This window comes from Cyprinodon tularosa, unplaced genomic scaffold, assembly GCF_016077235.1.
Source record: "Cyprinodon tularosa strain WSP-4 unplaced genomic scaffold, ASM1607723v1 ctg218, whole genome shotgun sequence".
NCBI lineage: Eukaryota > Metazoa > Chordata > Actinopteri > Cyprinodontiformes > Cyprinodontidae > Cyprinodon > Cyprinodon tularosa.
In genome coordinates, this window is record NW_024038814.1 from 177585 (window position 1) to 199831 (window position 22247).

General features: G+C 39.9%; 1 protein-coding gene across 2 annotated transcripts in view; it reads right to left on the reverse strand.

Moving 5' to 3' along the window:
* Positions 1-22247, reverse strand: part of nova2 (NOVA alternative splicing regulator 2) — an 86798-nt gene that overhangs the window by 47239 nt on the left and 17312 nt on the right. For both annotated transcript variants that reach the window (XM_038285959.1, XM_038285960.1), the window contains one exon: positions 20783-20926. In XM_038285959.1, the coding sequence (XP_038141887.1) occupies positions 20783-20926 (144 nt within the window). The remainder of the gene's footprint in view (positions 1-20782; positions 20927-22247) is intronic.

The window sequence follows — 22247 nt, forward strand, 5'->3', positions numbered from 1 at the left end:
TAAGAACTAAAAGATACGAGCGTTACAAGTAAAAAATCTATATTCAACGATGTTTCTTACCTGAAATATGACAAATATCCCAAAATTATAGAGAAAAAAAAAGTGAGGAAACATTATTTTTACTCCAAAATATATTCTGAGTGTTTTAAGACTTTCTCTGCAACAGGAATTCAATAGAATTGAATGTTTGAATTGACTTCAGAGAAACTGAAAATCCAGTTTTTCTTCTGCATTACTCTGAGATAATTGAGATTGAAGCCAAATAAAACCTCACTCCGCCTGGGAACTGCCTGCACTCTCCAAGATTTGGAATAGTACACACTGCTGTGGGTTTAAAAAAAAAAAAAAACAGGCAAACCACATGAACAACTCACATAGGCCTACCTGAAATGTAAGAAAAATTCCAAAAAACATAAATATTTGGAGCAAATTATGCAACTTTTTAAATATATATGCAGACTTGCACAGTTTCAGTTTTTAAACATAAAGTTTGTCTAAATGTAAGGGCGTTTAGAAAAGTCTGAGAGGCTGAGATTGTACCTTTTTTTTCATAATTGCATTTTTATATCTGTAAATTGTGGCTTTATTGACAAACTGTAATTATTTAAACCCTTTTTTTGTATATACTGGGTTCCTAATTCTAATCTGACTGATGATTTGATGAGCTGCATGAATATTGTACAGGAAAATAAAAGTTAAATATCTAAGAAACAATATCTGTTTCCTAACCCAGATAATTCACAAACATGCTGTAAAAGTGAATAACCTAATGAAACATATTTTTCTTCTGAGAATACCTTTTTTGATCCAATCTGATGCTGGCAGGACATCAGAATCCTCTCTCTTGGGAATGTTTTAAGTGTGCAGATGTTGTAAAAACAAAAAGATGGATATGTATAATTAGGTAGAAATTAAACAAGTTTCCAAGATTTCTAAGGAGCAGGAGGAGCAGACTGCTAGTTTATCTCCATGTTTTCCCTAGTTCTCTGTAAGTAGCTGGAAGAAGGGGGCAATTAGCAATCATCTAAAACACCAATTAACTCCCTGTCTTCTATCTGTATGCCTCCCTCCTTGCAATGAAATAGGGCCAGAGCTTTAGAATATATCTATGCATGTATGTGCAAACTGTCCACATTCACCTCCTTCTGAGGCCCAGTATCCCTATGTGATATGTGTCACCTTGGACATGCATGTGAGCACAAAGGGTGGGATCTGACTGGAAGTGTGACCTCATCTGTATTAATGACAAACACATGGAAGCTGCTTGTATGATTTACGGCAACAGACGGCTGCAAGCTGTAGGCAGATGAAAGCAGAGTTAGAGAGGAAGAGGCTCAAATTCAGTGATGAGATGAATCACATGGAATAACTGATAAAGTATCTGCTGAGAGGGAACAATGCTGCAGAGGGGAGTTAATTAAGGGGGAAAAAAACAAAAAAAAATGTATGTTGTTTATTCTCCTGAAGTAATTGTTGTTTATCAAAGTTTGTCCTCTTTAATTCAAGACTTTAGCTTAAATCTGAGTAGCAAAAATTAACACAATAAAAACAAAAATTGGAATATTTCTATTTTATTAAGTCCTGACTTAATAAAATAATAGAAACTTATACATCCAGCCTTTTTACAGTCAAACACACGATACATAGAGCCACAAGCTGACCCACTGTTCACGAATCAATGCTATTACTAATAGACAAAGTTTTAAACTTATTGAGAAACTCATCCTTTGTCATTCAGGCTGTGAGACGGCGAGAGAGAGCAAGGCTTGGAGGTGAGCTAAAGCTTATATTTTATTCTTTTCAGTCTTCAACCTTCAATTGGTCAAAACTTGGATTTTGAAGATGGAGTATTCTCTAAAATAAACAGATTGAAATGCATTACTTTTAAATCTATTTGATTTAATCATGCTAAATGCTAACATAGATGCAAATGATAGTTCAAAACATTAAACATCCAGAATCAATTTATCCTTCTTTTTCGATTATTGGTAAAATCGTGTTTTGCAGCAGCTGCTCCCACACACAGTGATCTCAGCTCTTCTGCTTCTAATAAAAATAATTACTGACCGCCGATGGCAGGAAGAGTTGAAAAATAATTCAAGTAGTTATTTTCCTCATCTGGATTCAGCTTAAATCACTACTGGCAGTTAAAATGTTTGCATTGATGCATCTGTATCTGCAGCCCACCCCAGCAGAAGGAAATCTCTGCTGAAATGATGGAGCCAGACTCTACATTATTCACTGGTCACATGACCAAAACTAAATCCTGTCTGGTTGTCCAACCCCCTGACCAGAAACACAGCAGTCACATCTGTACCCTACATGTAATTACACCCTCTGGTCCCTGGGAAGGCGGCGTGTTCACTTGCCAGGGTGAGATCTTCATAATTAAAGTCCAGCCCAGTGTCAGAGAGAAGATATAACAGCTGACGGCTTTGTGGAACCACAGACTGAGGGGTGAGGGGGGTTGACTGTGGGGTCGAAGGGGGTGACGATTGTGCTTTGGAGTGTATATGGTGAGTATGAACTGGGTGTGGGGGGGGGGGGGTGTATGGAGAGCATGAGAGTTGAAAGGAGGGGGAGAAACCAAGGCAGCTTTCACTGGAGGGATTAAAAATAATGGAACAGGGGAGGGATGGGGGTGACTGGAGGCAGCTGTGGAACCAGCTCTATTGTGAAGAGGGGAGTGGGGGTGTCTATGTATGTGTGTATGTTCTGTAACAGAGGGGTTAAGGGGTCCCAAAGGGCTACCTTTGTCCCTCTGCCAGAGATTGGGGGTCTGTAAAAAAAAAGAAAGTAATTTCACAACTGGTTCTCACCAGCCTTTTATGAGGTTCTTTGTTTGCAGCGTTTACCTCGTGGCAAAGAAAGCACAACTCCAGATTAGACGAACCTTGAAGAACATGCAGCTGTGTTACCATGCAAGACTCTTTAGATCTAATCCCCTTTGACCTCACTCATGCAAAGTTTTATTGTTGCAAAGGTCCAATCAGAACCGTGCAGATTTGCTCCTATGGTCTGAACTGTTTTGGTTTGATGTAAAAAAAGGTTGCAATCATTGCTTTATTTTTTGCTAAATGCGTTCCTCTCTGGCATGATGTCACACATATCTCAAATAGTGTCTTACTTGCACCTCTCTGAAGAAAAAAAACCTCCCTCACCGTACTAATTTATGACGTTATTAAAAGCTGACACAGAAATTACAGCCTCAACTTCCTACCGCTGCTGCTTTTTTCAGCGATTCTCAAGGACAGAAGGCGAGAAGATCTGGAAGCTGACCAAAAACGGGGAAGAAAGACGTCTCTCTCCGTCTCTCACACTCTTACACCTGCTAGGGAGAAGAGGAGGGAGACGGGGGGATGGGGTGGGGGTCCTCCTCCTAAAGGAGAGCTGTCACTTTGATTCTCATCACCAAGGCAACGGGTGTACAGTCCTACAATCCTCCGCTTTGTCCGACAGGGGGTTGGGTCGGGGTGTGTGTGTGGGGGGGTGTCGTGTGGTGCTTGCTTTGCTCTACCTCTGCAAACCTACATTAAACGGACAAACACCAAGGGCCGGCGCTATCGTCACGGCAGCCTGTGAAAGAAAAATCCCCATGGTGACACGCAGACAAATCCAGCTATGTCTGTTATTTATAGGAAAACAGAGACCAGGCAATATTCTGCAACCAAACTAGCTGAAACAGCCCTGTTTGGATGTGCGTGCGTGTGTGTCGTCTCCACATGATAACAAGGTTTTTTGAAGAGCCTCGATGCTTAGCCAAGCTCCTCAATGTCTCACTGCGAGAAGGTTTGTCATAAGAACTGACAGTTAGGGGAAGCTGGATGACAGGAAGGTAAAATAAAAGAGACACCCATCAGTTAATGTCTGCTGACTTGATTTTAGCCTTGGGCATTGTTTTCCAAAGACAGGGCTGCAAACCCAGCATTAGATTGTATTTAGGGTGTTCTGCAGTTGGAATGGGGTCAAAAGAAAAAAAAAAAACCTGAATCAAACACCTTTGTTTCTCATAACAGCTTCTGATTTTTATTGTTTAGGATATAAAATACATAGAAAGAACACTGGTTTTTAATTAGCAAAATAGTTTGGAATGATGTTTTGCACTAAACAGAAAAAACATATTCTAGTAGCTAATAAATGATTAATAGATTTAATGAGAATGTGAAATTGAAATGCATTAGCCTATTTTAAAAGTAATTCAAAGCAACTGAAGATCCCAAGATCCTTAAAAAAACACTACAATCATATAAGATCTGTGTTTTACAGTTCTGTTAGTTTTGAATGCATTAAGAGAGATTGAATACAGACACCTAAAGCTTGATTAAATAAAGTACTGAAGTCCACTCAAGGCACCCAAATGCCTTTTGACAAGGAGACAAACCTAATACAATGTACTACCCAAGCATGGCGGTAACGGTATCATTCTGAGGGGCTGTTTAGTTCTCCTTTAGTAACAATACCTCAGATCAATGCCTATATCAGTTTTTGTCATTTTAGCCAAAATCATCGGTTGACTAGTACTAATGGGTCCAAAAAAATAAATATACAGAGATGGTGCTACATAGATAAAATGAATAAAACTCAATACATTTTCGGGAGCCAATCAAAATCAGTCCATAGATGCCTTTCCTCAACCAATAACCAGTTAGTGCACAAGACAAGCATCAAGAAAACACTCTAAACTGGTTTTGGAAGGAAAGAGCTCCCTATCACCCAGATTTTAAAATGCTCTTAAAATAAACACTAATTGAACTCTAAATATTCCAACTGGGCTTTTATATTAGCTGTATGAAGTGTCAGTGGGCCAAAAACAGAATAATGAGGGGAAATAGGGCCAGTTGCTCACAGTTTTAAAAGTTGACTCAAGTTTTATTTCAGCTGCATTTTTGCAAAAAGACTCACAACACAGATTATGATTTACAACAAGTATACAGAAGTGTGTGGTTACAAAATAAGAGGAGAAAATACATTTTGAGTTGAGTCAAAAGCTAAGATAACAGTATCGGCTACACTGAATTAAATTTCATAAATGCACTTTTATGTTAATAGATTGTTGTCTGATATTTAACTGTGACATTTTATGCACAATATAGAATAAATTATACATTTTAAAAATAAAAATATGTTGGGTTTGTAGCTCCAAACCTTTTACATCAGGTGAGCGCAGAAAGGATCAAAGTTGTGCACAAACAGTTTAGGTAGAAACAGTTCCTGCATTGGGTGAAATGCTCAGCCAGTTAGAGTCCAGATGTATTCACGCTTTCTCTGGTTAGACAGATGGGGACACCCTCAGTCCCCCTCCTCCTTGCCTGTTCTCCCTCCTGCTAGCTTGACCGGGGTCAAAGAGCCTATTGTCACACACAGCGCCTAGCTTTGCCTATTGTCTGCGACAGTTGGAATCCTTTAGAGCTCAAGCAAACCTCTGCACACTGAACTGTTCCTCCTCCTCCTTTCTTCCTTTATTTTACTCTCCCTTTGGGTTGTTCCTTCCCCCCTCAGCCTACCTTATGTGCTGACTGGATTTATATCTGTCACACACATACACAAACACACACTGACACAGCTGGATCAGCACAAACAGAACAGCGTTGCTTTGTTTACTCATTTGCAGAATATTTTCCCGATTTCCAAACATGAAAACCTGCACAGCTTTTGGATTCATATTGAACTGTCAAATAAATCCAAAGATTTATGTAAAACTGTATAATCCTTAATCTGATGATCTACAAATTCTATTCTGACAATCTGATGGACTTTAAAGCCCAGAGAGATCATATGGAAACATTATGGAAGCGAATGCAGCGATGCACTGTGCAGATTAGCTGTGACGTTCCCATCTCGGAAATGACTTTTCCATATCCTAAACAGATCTGGATGGGAATCAAGTGCATCGCTGCTGAATGTATTTAGCATCTTAAGGTTGGAGTGCAGCGGTTTATAGAGCAGAATTTCTTTATCAGCCTGCTAGACAGCAGGCCGGAGCAGAGCCTGAGAGCAGCAGTGTCTCCCTCTCCAACAGAGGTGCACCTCTGCTGGGCTTAGAGCTGTGAAAGGCGGCGCCTTTAGGGTGACGCTGCAGTTTGAGTGGCTGCAGGGCGCCATGATGCAGAGAAGGACAGGCAGGTGAAATCTCTCCAGCTCATGCACATGCGCACAGTGTTGATCTCTCCTTTTAGCACTGCACTGCGAGGCTCCACATCACTTTCCTACTCCTTATAAAAACGAGGAAACAGCAGAGGCTCTATGACACAACATCAATTGAAAGGTATCCTCATTTCCCCATCAGTGTTTCGAGCTTCTGTTAGAGGGCTAACTGTGTGGCTGCAAGGTGGGAAAATAACAACAAACAAAATCTTCATTTAAATTCTGCCAAAATACTTCAAATGCCATGGGTCTGCTAGAAAGCAAAGTGCATATTTTGTTTACCAATATAAATTTATGATTCAAGCCTTTTCAAGTGTGTGTTTGTTAAAAATAAATGACTGTGACTGCACCCTGCAGATCGCCACTCTTCTGTCTGTTTGTATCCAATATGAAAGAATCAAGCTCACTGATGTGGATCCAAGTGTATCCCATTCATTACAGCAGCTCTAGGGCGGAAGGTGTGCATTTGATTTATGGACCAGAGGAATACACAATAAATCAGATGGCTCATGGTAGCTGCTTTATGTTTATCTACAAAGGCGCTCCAGTGTAAGTCTTTAATCTTGTAATAACTGATTGTCTGATATGCGAGGCACAGGATTAACATATTAGTAAAGCATTTTGTTGTGGAAGAAACTGCTTTCATAAGTATGGAAGCCCGTTCTATGGAAGCCCGTTTCTATGGAAGCCCGTTTCCGCCACTCTGTAAAAAAAAAAAAAAAAAAAAAAAGAAATTATCTCATTATAATGAGGTATCTCCTTTTAATGAGATAGTAACTCAATATAATGAGATAGTGTCTCATTAAATTGAGATTTTTTTTTTTTTTTTTACAGAGTAGTGGAAACAGGCTTCCGTAGGCTTCCATACTAAAGTGAACTGCAAGGTTGCTGGATTTATTGACCAAGGAGTGGCACCAAAACGGAAACCGTCTGATTTCTCATCAAAACCTTCAGACATAGATAAAAAGATTCAACAAACTGAGCCAAGTCAGAAGATATGGGTCAAGAGTTCAAAGCTCAGGACATTGATATTATATTCATGTAGAGTTTTGATTAAATAAATTTAATGAAGCATTTCAGATTCATCTTGATGCTTCATTTTGTAGAGATGATCAGTCTGGCACCAGCAGGCTTTAGAATACAGTATAGAGAAGATGCAACAGAAAAGGACACGTATCGGAATCAATAAGCTTTCTCACTATAGGTGTGAATTAAAGCTACAGTGTGTAATAATTACAGGGATATACAGTCAGAAATGTAATATATTATACATAACTATGTTATTTATCATCATCTATGAGCTCAGCCTCTTAACCTTAATATTTGCGTTGCCTTAGAATTCGTTATTTATAATTATATAGGAGCGGGTCTCGCAGCCATGGAGGCAGACATCTTTGCGCTACGGCAGCGCAGAGCCAACAAACTAGCGATTGCTAGATCGCCCATTACGCTCGAAAGTAACTACGGCAAGTTGAGAGAGATGAACTGAGACGGTACTGAACAACAGATGGCAGTATTAAAATTATCTACCGTATGTAAACAAACCTCATCACTTGAGAAGGTAGGTGATGCGGACGTCGTGGAAGACATTTTGTCCCGTAACGCTCGCCGTACTGTTGGGGGGGAGAAGCGGTGGGGGGGAGATGTTCATGTTGTTGCGGTCTGCAGTCTGAACGTTAGATGTCGCTGAAAATTACACACTGTAGCTTTAAATAAGAAGATAAATATCTAAAGACATCATTCAAAAATGTTCTTAAGGTGGTAAACTATGATTTAACTCACTGTGGATTAGTGGCACTTATTAAAAATGTTGGATCAGATTTCAAATTAGAGAGAAGCCTTGAAATGATTTTCCGACACTTCACAAAAGCCAATCTTTACTTCGAGCAAAAAAAAGTGTCAGATGACAGAAAACATAGAAATAGTTGTTTTTATCAAAATCTTTGTTGCCAGGGACCTCTAATAACTTTAGGTTTTCCTGGTTTTCCTAAGGTAGAAAACTCTGAACCAATCTGACTGTATGATCTGGTTAAATTGTCTTGAAATAAACTGAATTGAACTGAATTAACAGCTTCTATGATCAAAGTGACCAAAGTAATTTATATATTCTGCTTTATTTTTTCAATATCTTTTGATTTGCTGTTCAAGTAATGCCGATAAAACTAACCTATATTAGCCACTCTTAAAAATGGTATAGATAAAGATAAAATGCAATTCATGGCACTTAGCAGATGAATAAATTATAAGGGTACCAGAATAATAACTACTTGTCTAACTTCTCCAACCTTGCAACCTACCACCACCCCAAAAAACAAAACTGCAAAAATACCTGAAGACACAGTTAGGCATTAAAGAGTGGTCCATTTTCCTGAATGTATTTCAGGTCAGAAGTTCCTGCGCTGTTCAGTGAATGTGATGTCAAGTGTGTCCTTGTTAAATAGACATGTTTGATTGTTTGCAACCCAGTGAACAATCAAAGCGGTTCATTGAAGATGGAATTTGTGGATATTATGAAGCAAAAGGGATCCAGTTTGACTCATGCTGCGTTCACACTGCAAGCAGCAGGAGCAGCCAGAACGCGCATGCTGCTTCACAGAACAAGTTTAGTTCTGACGTACAGCTGAAGCATCATTACTGCTCCAGCGGCGCGGTCGAAAAGTGGGTCTGATGTGCGTTGGGCGGAGCTACCTTATCCTGTCTTTGCCTGCCACAATGGCAGCTATATTTGCTGTAATCAGTAGGTAAAAAACTGTTTTAATGTTTTCAAGTGAAAACATTAAAACATTGATGAACTGATTTAAAAACAAATCAGTTCATTAAGATTACGATCCTGCCTTCAAATATTATTGCGCTGTCGGAACCACTGTCAATAAAAATCCCATTCAACAGCAGCCTCTAGCCCAGTCTCCTCTTTGCGGTTTGCCACTACTGTTCACAGCTGTATATGTTAGCGTTTTGCAGGTACGTAAACCAATTGCAGGCACCAGGATAATAAAAGCGAACATGTTTTGCATTTTCAGTTAATTTAGACGTGAATAAACTGTTTCAGAGGAGTGATCTGCATCAGCAGCAATGTGTCTGTCTCCCTGCCAGCTCCCAGATCAGCTTCTCCGATTGGTTGATGTGGCGCGTCGAGCAGCAAAAGTTCAATTTTTCCAGCTCCAGCAGCTGCTGCTTTCGCAGCGCGTCCCGTGCATCAGATGCTCTGAAGCTCATGAGGGGCTGCTTTAGCTGCTGAGATGCGTCAAGAGGTGCTACTCCTGCTGCTCAAAATGCGCTGCAGGTCCTTTTGTGCCTTGATGCGGGTCAACCATTAACTTTGCATGTAAACTAGCTGCTTCTGCTGCCTCTGCTGCTTTAGGTGTGAATGTAGCATCAGGCCCCAATGGCAACTCCAGGTAAGGTGGAAAACAAAAAAATAACGAAATAAAAAAAAACCCTGTCATCGAGCAAAAGAGTGCTGCAGTTTTGTGCTTTGGCCACCGGTGGCAGTAAAATTAGAAAAGGCCTCTTTGAGTTAAGCTTTTAAATATTTGCTGCTGTTTTGCTGCTTGATGGCTGATGGGAAATAAAGAGGGAGCTGGATGCTGGTTTGCTTCATAAAGGACATGTTATGTTACCTTTGGTGCCATCTTGGTATGAGAACCCCAACCGAATTGAGGTGGATTTTATATAGGAAAACCACCTGAACCTTGTAGAGTCAAGTAGAGCCATGTGGGGCTGAGCTGAGCCGGTACTAATAGAAAAGACTCATGTAGCTTTTCAGCAACAAATACTGTGGTAAGGGAAAGCATGAAACGAACATCTGTGATCAAATTCCTGCTGTTATGTACGGCGGAAGTAGTGTGATTCCATGGGGCCAATTTCTTTCTTAAAGGTTCTGTAACCTTTGTGCATGGCACTACAAGAAAACTCATCTGTCTCAATCCACCGACTGATGTGGCACTGGAGATTTTGTGTAACCCACATTTTGGTGTGAGATCATGCAGCTGCAATAAAAAAAGGAATGTGATGTATGGCTTTTTACACATCTTTACCAGTGGGACCAGTATGCATGATGGATGCTGTAGCCTTTATTTAATTTATTTTTTTATCTGCATGTCTCAGGCTGGACTAAAGGGAATACCGGGCTGCACACATACACAGATGCTCAAAGATCTGCAGAGTTTATCTGTGGTGATCATCTCAAGGACAAGTGTGTGTGTATGTGTGTGTGCACTCTGCAGTAATGAGAGTTAGCGAAAGTGTTTGAGAGGCTTTATGACCGTCATATTTCACTGACAGGCAGCATTAAAGCACCACTTCCCAAGGGCACACATCGTCTGTCACACCCACGGACAACACAAACACCAACACACACTTACTTTAAAAGCGGTCAGAAGTATGAGAGTAAGAGCGGAGATAAATAAATAAATAAAAACACAAATGCACACTCAGCTCAGCATTGATCTGTGGTTAAGTCCGCCATATTCCTGCAGTTCTGTTTACAGTTTGGCCTCCCTGGGACCCTAAGCCCTTCCTTATTAAAAGACCAAACACAAAAGGCAGCAAAGGAAGAGACAGAAAGCTCTGCGGCGAGGAAAAAAAGAAAAAAAGAAGCCTGTATCGACCCCTGATGTTTCTAATGATCGGTTTTACCCCTACGTGGTCTGGCTAACCAAGAACAGACAAATTTAACTCAATTTATTTCAAAAATACTTTATTAATCCTAAATGGAACTAAAGTAAGAACGATAAGAAAATTTTAAGATTTGAAGTCAAATGTGAGTGAGGGAAATGCTACAGAAAATAGTATTTAATAGTTATCGAATTAGTATAGATTTTAAAGGGGTCATAGAATGCAAAACCAAGTTTACCTTTTAATAGATGAATAAGGATAGTGGGTGAAATGGACGTACAGAGAAGTTGAAACCCCATCGATACCACCTTTCTTTGCAAATCTCACAATTCTAAACTTCCACCATAAAACGGGCGAATCCAAAAGAAGCCCCGAGCTGACGTAAAGTCGGGGATGTTGATTATTTGGTTCAGGCCTGTACTTTTGTCACGCCCCGAAATTGACATACAGACCAGCCCACTGGTTCACTGGCCTAAGGGACGGGAGGGGTATGGAGTGTCGACTGCGGGGCTGCTGACTGGAGCGCACGGGACCTCAGCAGAGAGCCATGAGCTGCCCTTCCTCAGCTGGAGGAGGGGGGGCTGGGGGTCGGTAAGGCAGGCGGGGAAGCACGGGGCCGCCGGTGTCCAGGCTACCGTCTCCAGGTCTGGTTTGGTCGCACCGTCCCCCGCTGGCTCCCTCCCCCCGGTGTGTGTTTCACCTACATGCTGCACTGTAGTCAACCAAGTTCCCCGACTATTTTGAAATTCCCCCCGGACAGTTTTTTAGGTATGAAAAGTAGGACATGTCCTGGGAAAGGAGGACATCTGGTCACCCTACCAAATCAACAATTTGATGTTTAAGTAAGTAAGTGCTTGTTGCTATGGTGCGTCTTTGCTCAGCAGCTTCGCTCGTTTTAAACCAACCAATCAGCGCACATCTAATTATTCATGAGCATACCATAAGAGGAAGAAAACCGGTCGTTTCATTCAAGGGTTTTTAACCAGGCTTGCATTAGGGCTCACAGAACAGCAAATATGCCATTTTCAGCCCAACCAATGTTACACACCCTATTCAGAGACCTTAAGGACCAACACTTAATACCCTATAGAATCCTTCTATGACTCCTTTAAAACAAACAGGGTTTGAACTGCAGGACCAGAATAAAACCGTTCCCTTTGTTCAAAAGTTCACTAAAGCTTAAGCATATTTCCTCCTTCCAAATTCAAAAGGACATTTTTCCATGCACATGAATATAGAATTATTGCTCTAGGACTGGTTAGTGTTCTGCACCTATGGTTTCTACTGGCAAAGACTTTCACAGCTTAAATTGGGTTTAACTTTAAGTTTGGAGCTTCTGCTTTTAGGTTGAATATTTAAGATAAAAGGTGACGGTTAAGAGCTCATTTAGTTTAGATAGCTGCCAAATATCAACTGAAAACTGGCTCCCACTGAGGGAAGACTTGAGCTGACTGTGATGTGGTTGTCAGGGCTGTATGTCTGTGGCGGAATCGACGGAGCTCTGCCTGACGGGTCTCATTCTGCATGAGTTCATGTTCAATCTGCCAGAGTTCAGGGTTCAGGTCCCAGCGGAGCATCAGAACACAGAAACACACTCAGGAAGGCACTTAAGAGGGAAGCAATAAGCTTCTGTCACTTATAACTTGACCTTTGCAGCAACAACGGTTTCTGTCTGATGGAAAAGAAATGCAAACACTGAAGCCTGACTTTTAATATTTTGAGGTTTTCACCAAATATCTTTTCTTAAGAGTAAGAAAAGTTCGCCAGAAGTTGATCCTTAAATAGATCTGTACTAAATCTGTGTTTTTGGCGGTTATTTGGACATTAATGATTAGGAAAGATGGCTTCATATTTAATCAGGAAATCAACCCATTTTTCCTTCTAGTACCCTCAACATTATGACTTGAGCTAAGCTGTGCAATATTTCTTCTACGATGCTACTGTTCATTATTTCAGGCATCTCTATTCAAAGTAAACTGTTCCAGAAGCCTTTTTGATGCAAGTTTGCAAACCTAAGTCATGCTGCAATATTATATTAACGAAAAAAAAAGGCGTCTCTTCAAGACTGTCTCAACAAAAGTTTTCAGTCTTTTTAACGTCTAATAAAGTTTATAACTTTAAGATTCACTTTACTGATTTAGTCCTTATGAGGCAGAGACCAGGTGTTTGAAATTATTTTATTCTTTTTTAAGTATTGCAAGGCTTTAATTTTTAGTTAAAATGTTCATCCTGAAAAGCTTCACTGCTCTCTAAAATTTTCCCCACTTCTTAATCAAATTTTCCTTGATGTTTAGCTGGTGTCTCTCTTCCCCGTCATTGTGGTCGCACAAACATCTGTCCTCCAGAGCTGCAAACTACCCAAAACTCCTGCTTTCGTCCAAGGTGCCACGTTGAAGATGATCAGTTAATTAATTATAATCATTTGGACAGCATTAAACCTCATAGAAGCAGCAAGGATATCATTTTATTTCCCACACACTCAAGAAGATGTGAAATCTGCTGTTTTATTAAAAATAAGATAGGAGACACCTTTTTTATGCGATTTTGTGACATTGACAAGAGAAATAAAAAATATATAAATGTATTACAGTAGGAGAAAAGGCAACACCTCTAAGAGGAAAAAATGCTCTGCAGTTATGAATAAGAAAAGGCAGACAGAGGTGCAGAAAAAGTAGTATTTAAAAACATGGAACAACAGCAGCCACTTTTATAAGGTGTGGATGTATAAAAGCATTTCAAATATTCACAGGAGATTGCTGCTGAAGGCTTTAGTCTGCGTCTCTTGGAGCGGCTCTGAAACATGATGGTCTGTCAGTCAGCCTGCATGGCTCTGACTGGTACAGACACATTACTCACATTCTCTGCTCACTGGCTGATGTCAAATGCAAACAAACAGCTTTAGATGATTGTAAAATTCTCAGAGAAAAGCAAAAAAATTAAAATAAAAAAAAAGTGGGAATTTTCAAATTGAAAAAGTAACCAAGAAGCCTTCATAAACCTAGTTTCTAAAGTCCCGTCACTATGTCGTTAATTCTGCTCTGGCTCTGATCGTTGTGACGCTCAGGCTCGGACCACAGGCTCTTCAACTGGCAGCAATTTTTCTCCATTAATTTGACAAATTCAGAGTCAAAGTATGAATTTAATTTAGTGGAAATCATCCCAACATAACTGATAAACTGTAGACAACTGTAATGAATAAGTCTTTTAATGAAGAGGGGAAACGGCTAACAAACAGGAAATTCATTACTGACTCAGATGTGTGTTTTTGTGTGCGATATGAACAATATTGCAGTTTTCCATCTCTGACTCTGAGAGCTTAGAGCTGCATAAGAGGCTTTGAGTGCTGAAACGAGGATGTAACGTGGATCGAGGCTGGGCGGGGTGCGTGCATGTGTTTGTCAGGTGTTTAGCCTGTTTCTGTGGCCTTTTGCAACAGATGTGTGCAGGTTTTCTGTATGTGTGTATGTGCGTGTGTGCTGAAAGGATATTAAATACTGAAAACTGCAATTATAGCATGGGATTAAATGCTGAGCTCTGGAATGGTGGCAGAGGATGGATGGAGGAGATTCGGATGTTAAACTTAAACTTCCTCACATGTGAGTCATTTATTTTAATGTTTATTTAAATTTTTTGTTCTTATTCTTTATGTTTCCAAATCACATTCCCCTTTATTTTTGTTCTTGAGCTTTGCGCAGGTGTTCTCCAGGATCACAGAGACCTGGATGAAGACATCTTTAAAACGCAACAACATAGTGTGTCTCCCTAAAAGCCAAATCCAAAGAAATAATTGTCTGTAGGGACATGATGTCTGCCCAATTTCGGTCCAAGGGGCTTGCTGCTTTCACGCCTGATTCTGACGAGCTGCAGGTTTATCTCGGATTTAATGAGCAAGTAATCGGCTCTGTCTCCTCTGCAGCTGTGCGAACGTCGAATCGGACCATGTGGTCGCCGTCCTTCAGGGTGTCTCATTAAGCATCGTTTTCGGTGCAGATCACACTCATTAAAGTGGCTTATCCGTGGTGATGTAGACGCCGCAGCAGGAATGTGTTCTGCTCTAGGAGGATGCTGACACTGTGTCGCTTCAACTCAGGCTGTGATGACATCTCCTTTTAGTTACATTTCTGAGTTTGGTTTGCTTAAGCTTAATGCTAGAGAGCCTAGAGGTGGACTATCGTCATGTTCTAGTAACTTCTCATACATTAGACTTTTATTGTTACACAGAGGAGTCAATGTAAACCAGTTTGGATATTTTCAAGGCAAATTAGTTGGAAAATTCAATATTTATTTGCTATCGTACATGAAAGGATAACTTAAATGAGGTTTTTGTTTTGTTGAAGTTTTTTTTTTTTTATCAGTTTTTTTAATGCTGAATTAAATCTATTTTGTTTCCAGTGAGCTGAATCACAGCATGCAGTTCATGAGATGCAGCTAAACCTCCTTCAAAGCTATCAGCTCCAAACAGTCTGTATCTTCGTCTCTGAGATAAAAAGCATTACATTTCTCCCTCATTTCTCCGGTGCCTTTTGGTTTTTTGCAGCTATAAAACTCAAACAAACACTGCTTACTTTGTAAGCAGTGATAGAAACTCATTTCTAACATTGAATCGGTTGTGGTTTAAACAACACGTCTGACCGCACGTCAACAGCTCAGCAGACAGGAGGAGAAGAGCATAGATGAAGGTTGATTCTAATTATGAAACTAATATATTATAATAAAACAAGTTTCCTTCAAGTGATATTTGAGGTTCTGTGATCAAAGGGATCCATTACTGTATGTAGATTTAACCTTAAAAATACTTTATTTTTGTTTCATTTAAAAGGCTGCACTCAACACCTTTTGGCCCCTCCTAATAAATCTTATCAAAAATGCCGGCTAGACAAAGAACCAAACTTATCTTGCTCCCACACCCAGTGAGCAGGATGGGAAGGGACCACCAACAAAAATAGGCCAGAGGTCAGCATTATAAGTCTATTTAACAACCATAAGATGGTGCAGTAGCAGCCATTCAAAATGGCCCTTCCCAGTCAAAAGCCAGCCGAATGGCAGAAAAATACCCTCCAACTTCCAGCCTTCTCCTGGACGTGCATATTTTTTCACTCCACCCTTCCACTGAATTACAGGGTCTGACCAGGAGATACTGCTTCTTTTTAGATGTCAATATCCACAAATCATGACAAAAAGAATATTTTTGTACAAAGATTGATGTTTAAAAAGGAATTGTAGGGGACTAGCCAAGGGCTGGGGGAAAGTTTCAATAGCTACTAGGTATCTCCATGCTGGAAGGTTCTTTAGGACTCATAAATGGATATGAATGTTGAGTTTACTGGGACTCCAACAGGAATCAAGTACTTTGTTTAGTGGAAGTTTTCAGCAATACACACTTAAGGTGGATCTTAACTAAGCACCCCAGACTGAGTATCTGTCATGCTGTGGGCCTGTTTCGCTTCCAGTGAGGCAACATAAACCAAAGCAAATGATTTGGAAAATGTTTTCAGTGTAATTGCTGCCTTTGATGATGCAGCTGATGATCCCTGCTGCTAGAACTGGTAACTGGTGACTCTTAAGTAATGAATCTACATTTAGGAGAAACCAGACAGAAACTCATCTGCAATTCTTGGTGAAACTTTGGATGCTGCTCAGGTAAAACTGACTGCAATGTCCTTCTGTTTTTTTTTTTGTTCCAGAGAGAGTGAGAGCCAGACAGATAGAAGCTATATTTAGAGGCGGCACTGCCTTGTACTGTATGGGTGTGTAATAAATCTGTTGTGCCATAATAGCGACCCGTCTGTGTGTGTGTGTGCTTTAAGGATGAATGGTGGCCTGTCTGACCCCCCCTCTCCCCCACCTCCACGATGCTGCGGCTCTCAGCTAATTGGTCGTCTCCTTAAGTGCTGCTGCTGCACTATTCTCCAGATGGGATGGAGAGGAGAGACAGAGGAAGAGGAGGGGATGAGGAGAGAGGAAGTGCTCGGAGAGAGCAGAGTGATTGATGGCAGAGGAGAAGAAGCTGCATCGATAGGATGCTGGAATAAAAAGGGGAAGGAAGGATGAAGGGTGAAATAAACGAGTGAAGGAATGTAAGCTAAAGGGGTCATGGGCTTTAAAAGCAGAGCCAACATGGCTCTGTGCCAACATATGTTATATATGCTGCAGTTTATTTAAAGTTTCTCTCCTAGATCCAAGACTTTTAATAGGAAGTCTTGGATCTACATCAATAATTGACTGATGCACTAATTTAGTTAAACACTAGTTTATTTTCCTGGTCTACATTTATAAAAACTTGTCTAATCTGATGTCCTCATCTAATTCTTGATGCCTCCTGAGCTAAAAGAAAACAAAACTTATGTTTAATTTAACCCCTTCCTGCATTGGCTTTAAAAAGCCTTTTTTTCCCCCTTACTATGTGTTTTAGGTTTTGAAATTTTTATCTCCCTTAAACTAATAAGCATTTTCATCCAAAAAATTTAAGACGGGGACTGAAAGCAAAATGGCTGCCAAACACAACACTTTTTTTTTTTTTCTCAAACCTGTGGGAGGTTTTCGGTTATAGGAGAATAACAATGCACTGCTGGCTGTTTGATTAAAGCAGTGTTTTCAAATCCAACAGATTGAATTGGAAAAACCAGCCCCAATTTATGCCTTGAAGTAAACATCACTAATGCAGGGAGTAAAAAGTACATGAGAAATGTGATTTTTTTTTTTAGAAGGAAAGCAGTGGAAATCAGTAACGGACAGCAATTAGGGATTAGTTATCAACCAGAGGCTCTTTTTTAAACTTGTTGTGTGATGCAAAAAAAAACACCACATGCAAGCCTATTTGTTCTTCCGTAAAATCAACCAGAATTAATCAAAGTAGCGTTGAACTGTCTTAGCTAGTTTTCATATTTATTGCAATTGTTTTTTAGTGTATTTTGTTTTATTTGAAATAAAGTCCATCCTCTATAGGAAGGATCCCAACTATTAACATGCCTGTTGGATAATGTCTCCCACCCCATGCATGAAGCTGCTGCAGAACTGGAGTGCTCCTTCAGTGACAGACTGCTGCACCCTAAATGCACCAGGGAGCGTTATCACAGATCCCTCCTCCCAGCAGCTGTAAGACTCTATAACCACCACTATTCCCAACAACCTCAATAAGTTGTTACATTCATGCTGATTTTGCAAAGTTCAGTTAAAAAAAACATGCTGCTGTATTTTTGCAGATCCCTGATGTGGCTGCTATTTTCAAATATCCATTACTATAAATGTCCATAGCTGTTTATTGGTTATTTATTCTCCATGTGCACAGTTTATATTGTTAAAACACTTTATAGTTCAGTATTTTATTGTTTATCTTTTAACTCTTCACTATTGTTATTCTTGTACATTTTTCTACGGTCAACATTTGTGAGACCATTTTTTTGGAAAATATTTTTGCTGCTGTAAACACCAGAATTTCCCCATTGTGGGACAATAAATTGATTTTTTATTTTATTCTATTCTGTTGTATTCTATTCTGTTCTTAGAAACAGGCTTCCACATGCAGGTTAGAGACTGAGTTGTTCTTTTGAGAACCTAAAATAGTTTTTGTTGTTTTGATAACCTCCTCTAAATGTTTTCTCTTGTTCTTCTGTCTAAATTGCAATATAAGTTAGATCTATGTAATAAAAATTGATGGATTTATGGAAAATATGGTCCTTAAAAAAAAAGGTGAAGTTGGTGAAGATGACCAGCTTAATACTGGCACCTTGTGTGCTTTCAATGACCCAAATACACACACACAAAAAAAAAAATAATTAATAAAGTTTTTCTTTCCTCAAAATTCATTTTTTGGGGGAAATTCCTCCATTGAACCTTAAATCTCATTTTATTTCTCCATTTGTACTTTTCCTAGTAAAAAATCAGTATATATACCTGTAGCATCTCAAACTCTAAATGTTTTAGATTTCTAGATGAAATGAAGGTAATACTGAGTGAACGATGTTTGATTGTGAGTAAAACCACAAGGATGAGGAAGAGGAGGAATAATCGATGTCATCTGTGGTGAATGAAGCGCTTCAGGCCAAGACGCAGCAGTAACCCGCGACTCTTTTCATCAGACAGCCTCTGTTATTTCCCACACACACTCACAGACGAACCCTTGCAGCAGGTGGGCCTTTTGATTTTTTACCCAGGAAGAACCGTGTCTCATTTGCATACAGATGCCCCCTTCAGAGCAGAGGAAGGGTTTATGTACACGCACACACACAGCCCCTTCTGTTCCATCCCTGCAGACCGACCCCCAGACAACACTCTCCTTCTTTTTCTTTCCTGCACTCGTCTCCCTTCCTCCCATCCTTCTCCTCTCATCGCTTCTTCTGGGTTTCACCCAAACAGATCACAATCCACGTCTGTGTGCCTACAAATACGAGGTTTAGATCCTCTACTTAAGTGTGAAGGCATTCTTTGGATTTATATATTCTAGGAAGTTTTCTCCTCTCTCTTATCTGTGCAGTAGGGGATTTGTTTGCCGGTGGAGTTGCATGTATGTGCATCGATGCATGCGTCTGAGTCTGTGTGCATCTTGGAGGCTCTTGAACCCTGCATCTGCTCTGGCTGGCAGAGCTTTCAGGAGTCTAATGCGCCGATGTCAAACAACAGCCGCTTGTTTGCAGACCTCCACACTGAAGTGATGCACAAATTCAAACACTCTTAAACACACACAAACAAAAAGAAAAACGGATTTAAAGCTTAATAAATTCTTGGAGACAACGGCATAAAGCAGGAGCATGAGCGCAGCTGGGCTGAGCAGATGATGTGTAATGACACAATATCTTCACTTCCTTCATGTTTTTACCACGATGCATCAAACTAAATTCCTGTTTTTGCCAAAAATGCAACACATCTCTTTAAAGTTAAAGTAAAAAGCCAGAAACCAAAACTGTGAAAACCCCTCAAAGCTCAAGGGTCAGAAGCTGCAATTTACCCGGACCAAAAAAAAAAACCCAATACATATGAAAAGTTGGAATAAATATTAGCTGAGTTTCTGATATTACCACTTTACATTTAGGGCAATTCTGTGTGGTTTATACCTCAAACTGAAACCTTCTTCAAAAACTTACATGAAAATATAAATTTGGGTTAAATAGTTTACTTTATGTTACTATTTTCCTGACCTTTTTGCCACAGACACTAAAATATAAACAATTCCCGTATTTCACAGGATGTTTGTTAGCAACAAGCAATAAAATATCCCTTAAATCTGCATCAGTAAAAGCTTTTTTCTAATTTGTTTTCAAACCAAGTCAGCTTTTGGCTGCTGATTGTGACTTAATTTGTTGCAGCTGTCTTCAGGCATCTCTGAGCTTTTAAGGAAAAATTGTGCGTTTATAGTTTCAAATGTAACCAAAAACCTATTTAACTGAATCCTCTATTAGCAACACTTCACTGAATCTGAGGGACGCCTTCCATAAGCATGTAAGTGCATGGATATTACAGCACATGGATTTAGTTTAGAAACTTTCATTTGTTGTCTTATGGATTGAAGAAACATTCGGCTCAGCCCAACATTTTAAGGAAAAAATGCAAAAACATTTTGCATTACTCATCCGTCCAGCCAGCTGAGGCCTCCCCCCCCCCCCCCCTCCCCTCCTAATCCAAATGTCACATCAGGGCAGCATTCAGAGTTTAGACAAACACAACGTCTGATCCAGTAATCCTGATCTCTGCCGGTGTGTGTGTGTGTGTGTGTGTCTGCATGTTTTAATGTCCCAGAGGATTTAAAAATTCCCAAACTACAAATCACTCTAACAGCGTAGAAATTCACCAAATTGCTCCAGATTTGTCTCAGAGAAAATGAGGCTTTGTCCTCATGTGGAGTTTTTGGGTCTATGGACTATCATCATTTACAGGAGCCAACAGCAGAGAGAATTAAGACAAAGTTAAACAAAACACCTTAAAAGTCCACAGCAGCATCCATCCATCCATCCATCCATCCATCCATCCATCCATCCATCCATCCATCCATCCATCCATCCATCCATCCATCCTATCCTATCCTTACCAGGGTAGAAGTCTTTGGATTTTGACAGTTTGATGGTGGCTCCAGTCTCTTTCTGTAGCTGAACGATGGTCTGGCCTCCCTTCCCGATGATGGAACCAGCAGCATAGCTGGGAATCAAAACCTTCAGGAAGTACTCGCCTTCCTCTGCAGCAGGAAACAGGAAATAGGAAGTCAGAGAGAAAGAACTTCTGCATTGCAATGTTGGTTTTGTCACAAGTAGAGCTAAAAACATATCCATGCTTTCTAAAACCTTTGTCCTCATGCATGCCTTCAGTTTGAAAAACATTCCTTAAGATTTCCGACCGTCCAGGTCCTCCCAAAGCTGCACAAATCCAACCAGTTACATCAAATGATGACTGTTATCTATGGCAACTAATTATTTCCATAACCGGATGATTCCTCGCCATCGTTATCTTCCCTCTTCCTCAGCCCAACCATTTGAGCAAACCTCTAAACGCTCTCTGCAGATTGGTCTGATCTAATTTCAGTGTGGGATTTCAGGAATCTGGTGCTCGTCATCATCTTGGCACGTGGCGAGGAACACGCTGTACGGCGGTTTTACTATTAAAGCTAATCAGATTCAAATGGAGCGCACGCATGGTTTGAGTGTGGGGCGCATCACACTGTATACCTGTCATGACATGCACTGTAAATCAGTCGGTAAAAAGAGGTCAAGGAAAGCAGATTTAAATATTTCACTGGAAAGATATTTCCAATTCCGTATACTGTGCTCCTTTCCTATTGGACTGTTCTAGTCAGGCCTGATTTCAGTAAGATCAGTCTGATTTATGAGGGAAAACCAACCTGTTCTATCTAGCAGAGTGTTGTAAACAGGACAAGAGATTCTCAGTCACTGCAGCGTTCAAAGTATCCTCAGTTAGTCCCAAACAGATCGCATTGGTGGCTGATTCCTTGGTTCCTGCTTTGGTTTCATTTCAGTTTGCTCACCTCAGGCAATATTGACAAATCCTCTTTCATGCTTCTATCCATCTAAAGATGAAAAATCTGGATGCTATAGACTGGAATTTACCACAAACAGAGTGTGTTCTTTCTTTAAATGAGATTCAAATTAATACTCTTTTTTTAATATTAACACAATTTGTCCTATTTGTTCAGTAAACATCTAAATGGATTTAAATGTGACTCCTTATCATCATTATTGTGCACTTAAATTTAAAGTATACATGGCCATAAAGTGCAGATTACTTACTATCCACACCAAACTGACTTTATTACCTTAATTTTTTTTCTTAGATGTTCCTTTTGTAGTAACTGCTTTAGTTATTCACCCCTCCCAACCAAAGAATAAATAAATATACAAAAACAGCTGTGTATGAGGACATCCTGATTTAAGATTTATTTTTCCCACAGAAAAACAAAAAGTTTTTTTTTATAATGAAATAACAAAATTCCATCAAGAAAAATGGCCCATTTCATCCTGTCTACAGTTTCATTCCCATCTTTT